Source organism: Bombina bombina, chromosome 5, assembly GCF_027579735.1.
Source record: "Bombina bombina isolate aBomBom1 chromosome 5, aBomBom1.pri, whole genome shotgun sequence".
NCBI lineage: Eukaryota > Metazoa > Chordata > Amphibia > Anura > Bombinatoridae > Bombina > Bombina bombina.
The window spans coordinates 918,958,582-918,975,135 of record NC_069503.1 but is presented as its reverse complement, the minus strand read 5'-3'; the positions used below and the strand labels follow the sequence as shown (position 1 = coordinate 918,975,135).

Genomic DNA, 16,554 nt, shown 5'->3' with positions numbered 1-16,554 from the left:
AGAATTTATTGTAAACCTCACTCTAGATAAGGGTGATTAACCTTTGTTATTTTCACAGAGTGAGGCAACGTGTACACACATGGATCTACAAACCAAAAGTAAGACGTTTTTTATTTTGCTCTTTTCCTAGGAAACAGTCTTGTCACCTTAACTTTTCATCTCTTGAGCCAACAAGGTCTAATAGAGTACTTCCACTTGGACATGGTGAAATTAAGACGATTTTTAGGTAAGTGGAAACCATTCAGCTAAATATCAAATGTTCATAATATTTCTAAACATGTAGTATTTGACTTTTATAAATTCTACTGGTAAGCCTAAATGATTTAGAATGAAATACGGAAGTTAGCGGGAGTTCCATAAAGCAATACAGTGTAATTCTCTTGGTTGGCTATATGTTTTCTTTAAATAAAAATATATATTATAAAGAGCATTAAATGTTTATATTCAAATGATAATATTCAGCCTGATTTATAACATTCTTGTGTCTGGAATTGTGGACAGGACTTTGTAGTAGTAAATGTCTGTGTGTGAAATTACCAGGTTGCATGATCATAGAGTGGTCAAAAATGTGTCCATCACAGAAGAAAATATTCTACTAGGGTTACACATTCATGCAAGGAATTTCACAGACCAACTAGTCAGATTAACCTACAAATGTGTGTGTCTTTTTTGTGTGTGGGCGGGTATTTGTCAATGTTAATACAAGGTTACCTATTCAAGTAAATCATTTTAGTGACCTGGATTGTCTTCTGTTATGATTCTATTTTAGTTATGATTCAAGAAGACTACCACAGTCAAAATCCATATCACAATGCAGTTCACGCTGCTGATGTGACTCAGGCCATGTACTGTTATTTACAAGAACCTAAGGTAAGAAGTGAGCAGCAAAGTAAGAGGCTGATCATACCCCGCACATTAACATGGTCATGCAAATCAAAATTAAACTTTCATTGTTCAGATAAAGCATGCAATTTTAATGTTATGTTATCTAGTTTATTTTGTTCTTTTAGTATCGACAGTGCACTAGAAGGTGATTGGGGGTTGCACACATCTGCCTCTTGCTATTGGCTCACCAGATGTGTTCAGCTAGCTCTCAGTGCATTGCTGCTCTGGAGTTGACACAATTATATTCAAGAAATACTGAAATTGCAATAGAGCATTTTGTTTTTACACATTTATATCCCTTTAATATCTACCATGCCTATGTAAGAATATTAAATGTGTTATGTCTGCATGAGAAAAATATATATATATTATGTTCTAAAAATGTGGAATTATTCTCATGCAATGTATAGGCAGGGTTGTCTCAAGACAATGTGCTGCCTTGGAAATGCTGCTTCCTTCATCCACTACAAGCTAAACCCAACCATAGTCATTTGAGTCAAGATAATTCAGTAGACTGAAATATTAAAAAAAAAAACTATTAGCAGGAATATGTCCTCTGCCTGCCAGCTACTGGGCTTACAATAAAGCAAGCAGAAATGTTTCAACAGAAACAAGGGATACTAGGTTCAGGAAAGAAAAACTATATCAATACAGTATTAGGTGACAAAAGCATAGACATCATTAAAAGAAAGTATAATGAATTAGTGAAAAAATCACCTACAATGTAAATGAAGGACATTGGCAAAATGTAACTTCTCTGAACATAAGAGCAAATGAGACACAAACAAGGCGCCTCCTATTGCAATACTACAGACAGTCTCACGAACACCATAAGTGAAGCCGTTATACTCACAAACATGGCAGCACTCAAATGTGCTAATAGATGCCTACTGGGAATTCTCATTGTCCCAGCTCACTGAACAGCTCCTCCATGATCCAACAGATGGAAACTCAGCTCGTGCAAAATACTGTTTATTAAAACCAAAGCTAAAAACAGAAGTATAGAGGGAATAAAAGCACCCTCAAGAGCATCATAACCGCAACGTGTTTTCCAGCAAGGCACACCGTTTCCTCAGGCTTGTCTTGCTGAGTATAACGGCTCCACTTATATTTATGGTGTCCGTAAGACTGTCTGTAGTAATGCACTAGGAGTTACCTTCTTCGTGTATTATTTACAGAGATGGGATTTCTTTCTAATGACACGATGAGTCCACGGATCATCTAATTACTATTGGGAATATCACTCCTGGCCAGCAGGAGGTGTCAAAGAGCACCACAGCAAAGCTGTTTAATATCACCTCCCTTCCCTCCAACCCCAGTCATTCTCTTTGCCTACGTTAGAGCAAGGAAGTGGTAAAGTTAGGTGTTAGAAAAAGATTCTTCAAGCAAGATTTCTCTTAAGTGTGTTCAGTCCACGGGTCATCCATTACTTATGGGATATATTCTCCTTCCCAACAGGAAGTTGCAAGAGGATCACCCAAGCAGAGCTGCTATATAGCTCCTCCCCTCACATGTCATATCCAGTCATTCTCTTGCAAGTCTCAACATAGAAGGAGGTCCGCGAGAGGAGTGGTGTTTTATACTTAATTTATTTCTTCAATCAAAAGTTTGTTATTTTTAAATGGCACCGGAGTGTGCTGTTTTTCTCTCAGGCAGTATTTAGAAGAAGAATATGCCTGCGTTTTCAATGATCTTAGCAGGCGTAACTAAGATCCACTGGCTGTTCTCGACATTCTGAGGTAACTTCAGAACATGGGAATAGCATGCGGGGTCCCCCGCAAATGAGGTATGTGCAGTACAATATTTTCTGGGAATGGAATTGACTAAGAAAATACTGCTGTTACCCGTATGATGTAAGTACAGCCTTAAATGCAGTAGTAGTGACTGGTATCAGGCTGATAAATGTATGCACAGTAGAGTTATTTTCTAGGGACTAGAATTTGACTGTGAAAATACTGTTAATACTGAAATAGTGCTTAAGCCTTATCTGCAGTGGTAGCAACTGGTTGCAGGCTTAGTGATAACTTTACATGACATTTAAAGAAGTTTATTTTCAAAACGTTTACTGGCATGTTATTCGTTTTGTGAGGTACTTTGGTGATAAATCCTTTGGGCATGAATTTTTTTCCACATGGCTAACGTTTATTTCTGCTTAGAAACCGTTTTATCAGGTCTCCCACTGTTGTAAATGAGCGGGAGGGGCCTCTTTTTAGCGCCTTGTTGCGCAGTTAAAATTCTAGCACAGTCTTCCTGCTTCTTCCTCCTTGATCCAGGACGTCTCTAGGGAGCTCAGGGGTCTTCAAAATTCGTTTTTGAGGGAGGTAATCAGTCACAGCAGACCTGTGACAGTGTGTTAGACTGTGATAAAAACGTTTAATATTAATTTGATATCCGTTTTTTTGGGTACTGAGGGGTTAATCATCCTGTTGCTAATGGGTGCAATCCTCTGCTAATTAATACATTTAAAGAATTGTTGACTATAACTGAATTAGTTCTTTGTTACTCAATTTTTTTTTTTTTTTAAAAGCGCTGCAGCGTTTTTTATATTGCTTGCAAACTTATTGAAAGTATTTTCCAAGCTTGCTAGCTTCATTGCTGGTCTGTTTAAACATGTCTGATACAGAGGAATCTGCTTGTTCATTATGTTTAAAAGCCGTTGTGGAGCCCAATAGAAATATGTGTACCAATTGTATTGATGTTACTTTGAAAAATCAATCTGTACCGATTAAAAAATTATCACCAGACAACGAGGGGGCAGTTATGCCGTCTAACTCTCCTCACGTGTCAGTACCTTCGTCTCCCGCTCGGGAGGTGCGTGAGATTGAGGCGCCATGTACATCAAGGCCCTTACAAATCACTTTACATGATATGGCTAATGTTATGAAAGAAGTATTATACAATATGCCCGAGTTAAGAGGCAAGTGCGACAGTTCTGGGTTAAGGACAGAGCGCGCCGATGACACGAGAGCCATGTCTGATACTGCGTCACAATTTGCAGAACATGAGGACGGAGAGCTTCATTCTGTGGGTGACGGTTCTGATTCGGGGAGACCGGATTCAGAAATTTCAAATTTTAAATTTAAGCTTGAGAACCTCCGCGTGTTGCTAGGGGAGGTGTTAGCGGCTCTGAATGATTGTGACACTGTGGCAATCCCAGAGAAATTATGTAAGCTGGATAAATACTACGCGGTGCCGGTGTGTACTGACGTTTTTCCTATACCAAAGAGGCTTACAGAGATTATTAGTAAGGAGTGGGATAGACCCAGTGTGCCTTTTTCCCCTCCTCCGATATTTAGAAAAATGTTCCCTATAGACGCCACCACACGAGACTTATGGCAGACGGTCCCTAAGGTGGAGGGAGCAGTTTCTACTTTAGCCAAGCGTACCACTATCCCGGTGGAGGATAGCTGTGCTTTCTCAGACCCAATGGATAAAAAATTAGAGGGTTATCTTAAGAAAATGTTTGTTCAACAAGGTTTTATATTACAGCCTCTTGCATGCATTGCGCCTGTCACTGCTGCAGCGGCATTCTGGTTTGAGTCTCTGGAAGAGGCGATTCGCACAGCACCATTGGATGAGTCTCTGAGCAAGATTAGAACCCTTAAGCTGGCTAATGCGTTTGTTTCGGATGCGGTAGTGCATTTAACCAAACTTACGGCTAAAAATTCCGGATTCGCCATACAGGCGCGCAGAGCGCTTTGGCTTAAATCCTGGTCAGCAGATGTAACTTCTAAGTCTAAATTACTAAACATTCCTTTCAAAGGGCAGACCTTATTCGGGCCCGGCTTGAAGGAAATTATTGCTGACATTACTGGAGGTAAGGGCCACACCCTTCCTCAGGACAGGGCCAAATCGAAGGCCAAACAGTCTAATTTTCGTGCCTTTCGTAATTTCAAGGCAGGAGCAGCATCAACTTCCTCCGCTCCAGAACAGGAAGGAACAAATGCTCGTTACTGACAGGGTTGGAAAGGCAACCAGTCATGGAACAAGGGCAAGCAGGCCAGAAAGCCTACTTCCGCCCCTAAGACAGCATGAAGTCAGGGCCCCCTTTCTGGAGACGGATCTAGTGGGGGGCAGACTCTCTCTCTCTTCGCCCAGGCCTGGGAGAGGAATGTACAGGATCCCTGGACGTTGGAAATTATATCTCAGGGATACCTTCTGGATTTCAAAACTTCTCCTCCACAAGGGAGGTTCCATCTGTCAAGGTTATCAACAAACCTAGTAAAGAAAGAGGCATTTCTACAATGTGTACAAGACCTCTTAGTGATGGGAGTGATCCACCCAGTTCCGCGGACGGAACAGGGGCAAGGGTTTTATTCAAATCTGTTTGTGGTTCCCAAGAAAGAGGGAACCTTCAGACCAATCTTAGATTTAAAAATCTTAAACAAATTCCTAAGAGTTCCATCGTTCAAGATGGAAACCATTCGGACCATCCTACCCATGATCCAAGAGGGTCAATATAAGACCACAGTGGATTTAAAGGATGCCTACCTTCACATACCGATTCACAAAGATCATTATCGGTACCTAAGGTTTGCCTTTCTAGACAGGCATTACCAGTTTGTAGCACTTCCCTTCGGGTTAGCTACGGCCCCGAGAATTTTTACAAAGGTTCTGGGCTCTCTTCTGGCGGTACTAAGACCACGAGGCATAGCGGTGGCTCCGTACCTAGACGACATTCTGATACAAGCATCAAGTTTTCAAGATGCAAAGTCTCATACAGAGATAGTTCTAGCATTTCTGAGGTCGCATGGGTGGAAAGTGAACGTAGAAAAGAGTTCTGTTACCACTCACAAGGGTCCCTTTTCTAGGGACTCTTATAGATTCTATAGAGATGAAGATTTACCTGACGGAGTCCAGGTTATCAAAGCTTCTCAATGCTTGCCGTGTCCTTCACTCCATTCCAAGCCCATCAGTAGCTCAGTGCATGGAAGTAATCGGCTTAATGGTCGCGGCAATGGACATAGTGCCATTTGCGCGCCTACATCTCAGACCGCTGCAACTATGCATGCTAAGTCAATGGAACGGGGATTACTCGGATCTGTCCCTTTTGCTAAATCTGGACCAGGAGACCAGAGATTCTCTTCTCTGGTGGTTGTCACGGGTTCATCTGTCCAAAGGAATGACTTTTCGCAGACCAGATTGGACGATTGTAACGACAGATGCCAGCCTACTAGGCTGGGGAGCAGTCTGGAACTCCCTGAAGGCTCAGGGATCGTGGACTCAGGAGGAGAAACTCCTCCCAATAAACATTCTAGAATTAAGAGCAATATTCAATGCTCTTCTAGCTTGGCCTCAGTTGGCAACACTGAGGTTCATCAGATTTCAGTCGGACAACATCACGACTGTGGCTTACATCAATCATCAAGGGGGAACCAGGAGTTCCCTAGCGATGTTGGAAGTCTCGAAGATAATTCGCTGGGCAGAGTCTCACTCTTGCCACCTGTCAGCGATCTACATCCCAGGCGTGGAGAACTGGGAGGCGGATTTTTTAAGTCGCCAGACTTTTCATCCGGGGGAGTGGGAACTTCACCCGGAGGTATTTGCCCAACTGATTCATCATTGGGGCAAACCGGATCTGGATCTCATGGCGTCTCGCCAGAACGCCAAGCTTCCTTGTTACGGATCCAGGTCCAGGGACCCGGGAGCGGTGCTGGTAGATGCACTAGCAGCCCCTTGGGTTTTCAACATAGCTTATGTGTTTCCACCTTTTCCATTGCTACCTCGACTGATTGCCAGGATCAAACAGGAGAGAGCATCGGTGATTCTGATAGCGCCTGTGGGGCCACGCAGGACCTGGTATGCAGACCTAGTGGACATGTCGTCCTGTCCACCATGGTCTCTACCCCTGAGGCAGGACCTTCTAAATCAGGGTCCTTTCAACCATCCAAACCTAATTTCTCTGAGGCTGACTGCTTGGAAATTGAACGCTTGATTCTATCAAAGCATGGGTTTTCGGATTCGGTTATTGATACATTAATACAGGCTCGGAAACCTGTTACCAGAAAAATTTACCACAAGATATGGCGTAAATATTTATATTGGTGTGAATCCAAGAGTTACTCATGGAGTAAGGTTAGGATTCCTAGGATATTGTCTTTTCTACAAGAGGGTTTAGAAAAGGGCTTATCCGCTAGTTCACTAAAGGGACAGATTTCTGCTCTGTCTATTCTTTTACACAAGCGTCTGGCAGAGAATCCAGACGTCCAGGCTTTTTGTCAGGCTTTGGCTAGGATTAAGCCTGTGTTTAAAGCTGTTGCTCCTCCTTGGAGCTTAAACTTGGTTCTTAAAGTTCTTCAGGGTGTTCCGTTTGAACCCCTTCATTCCATTGATATTAAGCTTTTATCTTGGAAAGTTCTGTTTTTGATGGCTATTTCCTCGGCTCGAAGAGTCTCTGAGTTATCTGCCTTACATTGTGATTCTCCTTATCTGATCTTTCATTCAGACAAGGTAGTCCTGCGTACTAAACCTGGGTTTTTACCTAAGGTTGTTTCTAACAAGAATATCAATCAAGAGATTGTTGTTCCATCCTTATGTCCTAATCCTTCTTCAAAGAAGGAACGTCTTTTGCATAATCTAGACGTGGTCCGTGCTCTGAAGTTCTACTTACAGGCAACTAAAGATTTTCGACAAACTTCTTCTCTGTTTGTCGTTTACTCTGGTCAGAGGAGAGGTCAAAAGGCTTCGGCTACCTCTCTCTCTTTTTGGCTTCGTAGCATAATACGCTTAGCCTATGAGACTGCTGGACAGCAGCCTCCTGAAAGAATTACAGCTCATTCCACTAGAGCTGTGGCTTCCACCTGGGCCTTTAAGAATGAGGCCTCTGTTGAACAGATTTGCAAGGCTGCAACTTGGTCTTCACTTCATACTTTTTCCAAATTTTACAAATTTGACACTTTTGCTTCTTCGGAGGCTGTTTTTGGGAGAAAGGTTCTACAGGCAGTGGTTCCTTCTGTTTAATGTTCCTGCCTTGTCCCTCCCATCATCCGTGTACTTTAGCTTTGGTATTGGTATCCCATAAGTAATGGATGACCTGTGGACTGAACACACTTAACAAGAGAAAACATAATTTATGCTTACCTGATGATAAATTTATTTCTCTTGTAGTGTGTTCAGTCCACGGCCCGCCCTGTCTATTTGAGGCAGGTTCTAAATTTTAAATTATAACTCCAGTCACCACTGCACCCTATAGTTTCTTCTTTCTCGTCTTGTTTCGGTCGAATGACTGGATATGACATGTGAGGGGAGGAGCTATATAGCAGCTCTGCTTGGGTGATCCTCTTGCAACTTCCTGTTGGGAAGGAGAATATATCCCATAAGTAATGGATGACCCGTGGACTGAACACACTACAAGAGAAATAAATTTATCAGGTAAGCATAAATTATGTTTTTATTATTTTTTAAGTAGTGCAAGATTGTGCTGCTTTGTCCTTGGGTGTAGCTGTAGTCCATATCAGTCTCTTCAGTAGAGCAGTGGTGGCTTTAGAGCAATGGGAACTTGTGGGGTTTAATCGTCACCTCGCCTCCTATATACTGATGCTGTCCTATTTTCAAAGTCTAAGTAAGATTATTCAGTCTGCATTTTTTCCACAGGTCCATGTGAGGGATCTTGCCTCTCAAACCTAGTGAGCTGCCTTGCTGCCGGGCAGATTTATAAAGGTAAGTGCTGACTTTTTATTTTCTGTGAACGTTATTCAGAATAAAAGATGGCACTTTGAATTAATTTAATCAAATTCTGGGACAAAAGAAAAGTTCTCCTAGGGCTTGGAGAATATTTTATTAAGGGCAGTATTAGCAGGCACTGGGGACGTGGAGCAGGCTCAGAGGTGGTGTTTTTACTTAGTAATGATAATGAAACAAACGGCATTACTATAATTTTGACACAGGGAAGTTTTTCTTGTAACGCCCACGATGAGCGGGGTTAACGGAAGCGCCAAATTTTGTTGCGCACTTCTTCCTCATACTTCCTGTGTTCCGTGACAAGGAAAGCTTTGTCACAGTTTTTGGCAGTAGTACAGACTCCATTTGAGAAATAAAGAGGTTGAGTCCGGATCAACTAACAGTGTATACACTCCGGTGTTTGTCAGGCAGGTAAGCACCTCAGCAAAGTTAAGCTGAGGTGTAAAGGTGTCCAGAGTATTTAATTTTTCCTTATGTTAATTTATTTTTTTGCTGAAAAATAAAGCAGTTTATTTTTAAAAATTTAAAGAGACATTAACATTTTTTTTGTGAGGTATTTTCTTAATAAAATATAAGTTATCTATTTATTCAGTTTACTTGGTGAATAAAGATGGACCAAGAGGCCCTGCAAGATGTTACATGTTCTTTATGTTTTGATGCTAATGTTGAACCACCAATCCCTTTCTGTTCCTCATGTATTGAGAGTGATAGACTTTTTTCTGAGCCAACATTGTCTAGGGCGGATGCTGTTCAGGTGTCTTCTGACAATGTTCAAGATATGCCGCAGCTTTCTCCTCCATATGTCCCAAAATTATCGTCCACTCTTCCAGTGCCCTGCGTTTTTTCTTACTCCACCTGGAGTTACATTGCAAGACATCGCTTCCCTCATGTCCTCTGCGGTTTCTGATGCTGCAGGGAAAGCGCAAGAGGAAAAGTAAACAATCTGTAAGTGAGGTTACTGACGCAGTTGTTGCTCTTTCGAATACCCCCTCCTAGAAGCCTGAGGAGGAGGATACTTCGGTAGCATCTGAGGGTGAAATCTCAGACTCAGACAGTGTAATTCCTTCTGCTGATACTGAAGTTGTATCCTTCAGGTTTAAGCTAGAACACCTCTGTCTGTTAGTTAAGGAAGTTTTACCTACACTGGACGACAGCGACACCATGGTCGTAGTCAATCCTAAGAAATCCAGTAAGCTAAACAAATATTTAGATGTTTCCTATATCAGATTCTATTAATGAGTTTTGGCAGAAAGTACCCAAGGTGGAAGGGGCAATTTTCACTCTGGCTAAAAGGACCCTATTCCCATAGAGGATAGTTGTTCTTTTAAGGATCCTATGGACAAAAAATTAGAGGGGTTACTTAAGAAAATGTATGTACACAAAGGTTTACAATGGCAACCTGCTGTGTGCATTGCTACCGACACTAATGCGGCGGCATACTGGTTTGAAGCGTTGTCTGATTCTGTTAGGACAGACACTCCCCTTGAAGAGATCCAGGATAGGATCAAGGCCCTTAAGTTAGCCAATTCCTTTATTACGGATGCAAAGATTTCTGGTTTTGCTGTGCTGGCCCGCAGAGCCTTATTGTTAAGATGTGTCATATAAGTCTAAGCTTTTGGCTATTCCCTACAAGGGGAAGACTTTGTTTGGGCCAGGATTGGCGGAAATAATTTATGACATTACGGGAGGAAAGGGTCATTTTCTCCCTCAGGACAAGATAAATAAGCAGAAGGGACGTAAGAGCAATTTTCGTTCTTTTCAAAACTTCAAAAACAGCATGGTCCGAGACCAGATCTTGTGGGGGGCAGACTTTCTTTCTTCGCTCAGGCTTGGGTTCGGGATGTTCAGCTTCTTTGGTGGTTGTCTCAGGACCATCTCTCCCAGGGAACCTGCTTCCGCGGACCCACCTGGGTGATTGTGACAATGGATGCCAGCCTTTTGGGATGGGGAGCAGTCTGGGGCTCTCTAAAGGCTCAGGGAACATGGACTCGGTTGGAGTCTGTTCTCCCCATAAACATTCTGGAGCTGAGAGCAATCTTCAATGCTCTTCTGGCCTGGCCTCAGTTAGCCTCGGCACGATTCATCAGGTTCCAGTCGGACAACATAACTTCTGTGGCTTACATCAACCATCAGGGAGGAACTCGGAGTTCCTTGGCCATGACAGAGGTAGCCAAGATAATTAAGTGGGCGGAGACCCACAACTGCTGTCTGTCGGCGATCCACATCCCAGGAGTAGACAACTGGGAGGCGGACTTCCTGAGCAGACAGACCTTTCACCCAGGGGAGTGGGAACTCCATCCGGAAGTGTTTTCCAGCCTGATTCTCAAATGGGGTCAGCCAGAATTGGATCTCATGGCATCTCGGCAGAATACCAAGCTTCCGAGGTATGGGTTGAGGTCAAGGCACCCTCAGGCTGTGCTGATGGACGCTCTGGCGGTACCTTGAAATTTTAGTCTCGCATACCTATTTCCCCCATTCACTCTTCTTCCTCGGGTCATTGCTCGAATCAAACAGTAAAGGGTGTTGTTGATCCTCGTTCTCTGGCGTGGCCTCGCAAGATTTGGTATGCAGACCTGGTGGAGATGTAATCTCTTCCAACTTGGAGACTTCCATTGAAAAAGGACCTTCTACTTCATGGCCCTTCCTTCATCCAAATCTAATTTCTCTGAAGCTGACTGCTTGGAGATTGAACACGTAATTTTATCTAAGATATGGGTTGAGGGACGCTCTGTATTGGTGTGAATCCAAGGGCTACTCTTTGAGTAGAGTTAGGATTCCTAGAATTCTGTTCTTTCTCCAAGAAGGTTTGGAGAAGGGTTTATCGACAAGTTCCCTAAGGGGTCAAATATCTGCTTTGTCTATTGTGTTACATAAACGTCTGGCGGACGTCCCAGATGTGCAATCGTTTTGTCAGGCCTTGGTCAAGATCAGGCCTGTGTTCAAGCCAGTTACTCCTCCCTGGAGTCTAAATTTAGTTCTTAAGGTTCTTCAAGGGGCTTAGTTTGAGCCTATGCATTCCTTAGATATTAAGTTGTTATCTTGGAAAGTTTTGTTTCTTGTTGCTATTTCATCTGCTTGTAGAGTTTCAGAGCTCTCGGCATTACAGTATGAGTCTCCTTACCTTATTTTTCATTTGGATGAGGTAGTTTTGCGTACTAAGTTAGGGTTTCTTCCTAAAGTAGTTTCAGATCGGAACATTAATCAGGAGAATGTTGTTCCTTCCTTGTGTCCTAATCCTTCTCAGAAGGAACGTATTCTGCACAATCTGGGCGTGGTGTGTGCATTAATAACAGAATTTATGTTTACCTGATAAATTTCTTTCTCCTACGGTGTGTCCGGTCCATGGCTTCATCCTTACTTGTGGGATATTCTCATTCCCTACTGGAAATGGCAAAGAGAGCACACAGCAAAAGCTGTCCATATAGCCCCCCCTCTGGCTCCGCCCCCCAGTCATTCGACTGACGGTTAGGAGAAAAAGGAGAAACCATAAGGTGCCGTGGTGACTGTAGTGTACAAAAAATAAAAATTTTAAACCTGACTAAAAGCCAGGGCGGGCCGTGGACCGGACACACCGTAGGAGAAAGAAATTTATCAGGTAAACATAAATTCTGTTTTCTCCTACATTGGTGTGTCCGGTCCACGGCTTCATCCTTACTTGTGGGAACCAATACCAAAGCTTTAGGACACGGATGAAGGGAGGGAACAAGTCAGGTAACCTAAACGGAAGGCACCACAGCTTGCAAAACCTTTCTCCCAAAAACAGCCTCCGAAGAAGCAAAAGTATCGAATTTGTAAAATTTGGCAAAAGTATGCAGAGAAGACCAAGTCGCTGCCTTACAGATCTGTTCAACAGAAGCCTCATTTTTGAAGGCCCATGTGGAAGCCACAGCTCTAGTAGAGTGAGCTGTAATTCGTTCAGGAGGCTGCCGTCCGGCAGTCTCATAAGCCAATCGGATGATGCTTTTCAGCCAAAAAGAAAGAGAAGTAGCAGTAGCTTTCTGCCCTCTCCTCTTACCAGAATAGACGACAAACAAGGATGATGTCTGTCTGAAATCCTTTGTTGCTTCTAAATAGAATTTTAAAGCACGAACCACATCTAGGTTATGTAACAAACGTTCCTTCTTCGAAACTGGATTCCGACACAGAGAAGGAACAACTATTTCCTGGTTAATATTCCTGTTGGAAACCACTTTTGGAAGAAAACCAGGCTTGGTACGTAAAACTACCTTATCTGTATGGAATACCAGATAGGGAGAAGTACACTGCAAAGCAGATAATTCAGAAACTCTTCTAGCAGAAGAAATAGCAACCAAAAACAGAACTTTCCAAGATAGTAACTAGTAATGGAGGAGTCATAGGTCTGTAGACAGGCTTGATTCTGACTAACGCCTGTACAAACTCCTGTACATCTGGCACTGCTGCCAGACGTTTGTGCAACAAAACAGACAGAGCAAATATCTGTCCTTTTAGAGAACTAGCTGACAAACCTTTATCCAAACCCTCTTCGAGAAAGGAAAGTATCCTAGGAATTTTAATTTTACTCCAAGAGTATCTCTTGGATTCGCACCAACAGATATATTTTTTCCATATCTTCTGGTAAATTTTCCTAGTCACAGGTTTTCTGGCTTGAACCAGAGTATCTATAACCGAATCTGAAAACCCACGCTTAGATAGAATCAAGCGTTCAATTTCCAAGCAGTCAGTTGCAGAGAGACTAGATTTGGATGTTCGAATGGACCTTGTACTAGAAGATCCTGCCTCAAAGGTAGCTTCCATGGTGCAGCCGATGACATATTCACCAGGTCTGCATACCAAGTCCTGCGTGGCCATGCAGGAGCTATTAGAATCACCAAGGCCTTCTCCTGTTTGATCCTGGCTACAAGCCTGGGAAGGAGAGGGAACGGTGGAAACACATAAGCTAGATTGAACGACCAAGGCGCCACCAATGCATCCACTAGTGTCGCCTTGGGATCCCTGGATCTGGACCCGTAGCGAGGAACCTTGGAGTTCTGACGAGACGCCATCAGATCCATATCTGGAATGCCCCATAGTTGAGTTAACTGGGCAAAGACCTCCGGATGAAGTTCCCACTCCCCCGGATGGAAAGTCTGACGACTCAAATAATCCGCCTCCCAGTTGTCTACTCCTGGGATGTGAATTGCAGATAGATGGCAGGAGTGATCCTCCGCCCATTTGATGATCTTGGATACCTCTCTCATCGCCAAGGAACTCTTTGTTCCCCCCTGATGATTGATGTACGCTACAGTCATCATGTCATGTTATCCGACTGAAATCTTATGAATCTGGCCTTCGCTAGTTGAGGCCAGGCCAGGAGCGCATTGAATATCGCTCTCAGTTCCAAAATGTTTATCGGGAGAAGAGACTCTTCCCGAGACCATAGACCCTGAGCTTTCAGGGAGTCCCAGACCGCGCCCCAGCCTAAGAGACTGGCGTCGGTCGTGACAATGACCCACTCTGGTCTGCGGAAACTCATTCCCTGAGACAGGTGATCCTGAGTCAACCACCAGAGGAGTGAGTCTCTGCTTACCTGGTCTACTTGAATCTGGGGAGACAAGTCTGCATAATCCCCATTCCACTAATTGAGCATGCACAGTTGCAATGGTCTTAAATGAATTCGAGCAAAAGGAACCACGTCCATTGCTGCAACCATTAGTCCTATTACCTTCATGCACTGAGCTATGGAAGGCTGAGGAATAGATTGAAGAACTCGACAAGCGTTTAGAAGCTTTAACTTTCTGACCTCTGTCAGAAAAATCTTCATTTCCACAGAATCTATTATTGTTCCCAGAAAGGGAACCCTTGTGGACTGTCAGAGTATATGAATATTATGATGAATATTACATATGTGTACATATATATATATATATATATATATATGTATATTTTATACACTGTATATGTTAGATGAGAACTCAGGATTAATTAAACATGAGTTTGTTGAACACAGCTTCTAATACACGTCTATCAGGATTGACGATCAGTAGAGCCTTTTTGAAACACAAACATTTCTTTTCTAAAGGAAATAGCTCAGTGACCCTATTCATTTGACTATATATGCAGATTTTTATAACCTCAGAACATTTGGTGAGGTGAGAAAAGAATGTGTTCAAGGACCCCTTTGGAATTTGACACGTGTGATACAACAGTTCTATCTCACTGAATCTCTATTTGAAGACTTACTGCAAAAACCCCTCTTGGGGGAAGGTGACACAAATAAAATCAAATACTCATCTGCACTGCTGGCTAAACAGGAAATATGCTGTTTTAAAGACTCTTACAACTCCTCATGGATTGACCCCATGTGGTGAGTATGAGACAAAAAGTCTGGCAACTGAAGTTACTGAAAAGTTAGAATGTTAGGATAATACAGTGAAGACAAATGACTTACATTATGATTCATGATATATATATATTAAAATTAAGCACATTGTATTAGGTGGATGATTGCTGCAGGGGATATTTATATAGGAAATAAATTCAGATATACATAGAAATGATGTATATGTTTTGAAAACACAAAAGATCTTACTTAGCCTCTGTGTGTTTAAAAACATGAATAGATGTTTATGGACCTGAAGAGAAGTGATTATTAACATTTATTTTCTTATTTCAGATCTACATAGACAGGATTCACTTGGAATACAGTACAATACTGAATTAAAAATAAGCTATTATTCACATATAAATGCCAGGATACCGATAAAATTGTAATGCATTTTAAGCTACTAATTAGCAGTATTAAATTGCCTTGATATAATAAAATGTTAATAATATAACATATTTGGTATCAGAATAATCAGAAAAAAATAACCTAATATTAACCATCTGTAATTGGGGTTATATATGATTAATGCAGAGAGTGTAATCTGATTAAATAACCATTTTATAAAAAAAAAAATTAACTTGCTTAAAAATGTCAGAAATGCTGTATTGTATTGCTATGTTGTACTGTATGCTGCCACCTGGTGTTATGTTGCGAGAACTACAGCCAGAAGGTTCTTTCTGGCTGTTAAAAATGAAATTTCCAAGGGCCAATCCGATTTAGACTTCCCAGATAACCAATGGGAAGGTCAGCTCCCGTAGTGCCACCCACATGATGTCATCAATGATTATATAATGGGAGTGTTGAATGCACAAGAGAGAGTTGTCTGTAACTTGTTGAAAATTAGTGATCTGATTTTGGCTGCGATATACCTGAAAAAAAAAAAAAGTTCACTTCAGCAAGGAGCTTAAAACTTATCCTTGATTTGTGCAAAAACCTTCTTTCAAATGAGATGACCTAAAGACCGCTACGAATTGGTTCAAAATTGGTGAAGTATATTGTATTTTAAATTGGTAGTTATAAGCCTAGGTATTGTTCAAATCTGTGTCTGAATTGGCTAAGTAACTCATCTATACAAGTTCTGATATTGTCGGTTAATTTTGTATTAGGATAAATTGCAGTTAAATAGCAGAATATATATTTTATCCTATTGTTTTATAAACACTGTTTAGAATTGTATTGCTTGGATGTTAAAGGTTTTTAGTCCCATTGTGTTAAATAAATAAGGCTGAATTGTGAAGGTATATTTTTCTGGGTTTTGTAAGAAGGATAGCATATCTTAAGAGTTGGTTTTACGCATATAAACTTTTATTTAGTTTCCTTTTACTGCAAATATAGTTCAATATGTTTATGGATATTAACTAAATAAAAGAATTCAGATATTTATATTAATTGTATGGTCTAGTAGGTGCATGGTTGATAAGGGTTTCTATTTCTTTGTATTGTGTTTATAACCCTGCCATAAACTTATATATATTATTTGGATAGCACTGCTAAGATTTTCATAAATATACTGACATAATAATTGGAGGCATTGCATGAGATTTAATAATATCCATCATAATTGATATAATATATTTGTAAGTAAATAGAAATTATTATAAAAGAGAAAAAAAAAAAAATTCATATTTCGAAGATATAATTTT

The 16,554-nt window shown here is 41.5% G+C and overlaps 1 protein-coding gene across 4 annotated transcripts in view; it reads left to right on the top strand.

The window, feature by feature from the left end:
* PDE7A (phosphodiesterase 7A) overlaps positions 1 to 16,554 on the top strand; it is a 302,393-nt gene that overhangs the window by 221,160 nt on the left and 64,679 nt on the right. For all 4 annotated transcript variants that reach the window (XM_053715083.1, XM_053715081.1, XM_053715082.1 and 1 more), the window contains 2 exons: positions 131 to 226; positions 770 to 870. In XM_053715083.1, coding sequence (XP_053571058.1) covers positions 131 to 226; positions 770 to 870 — 197 coding nt within the window. The remainder of the gene's footprint in view (positions 1 to 130; positions 227 to 769; positions 871 to 16,554) is intronic.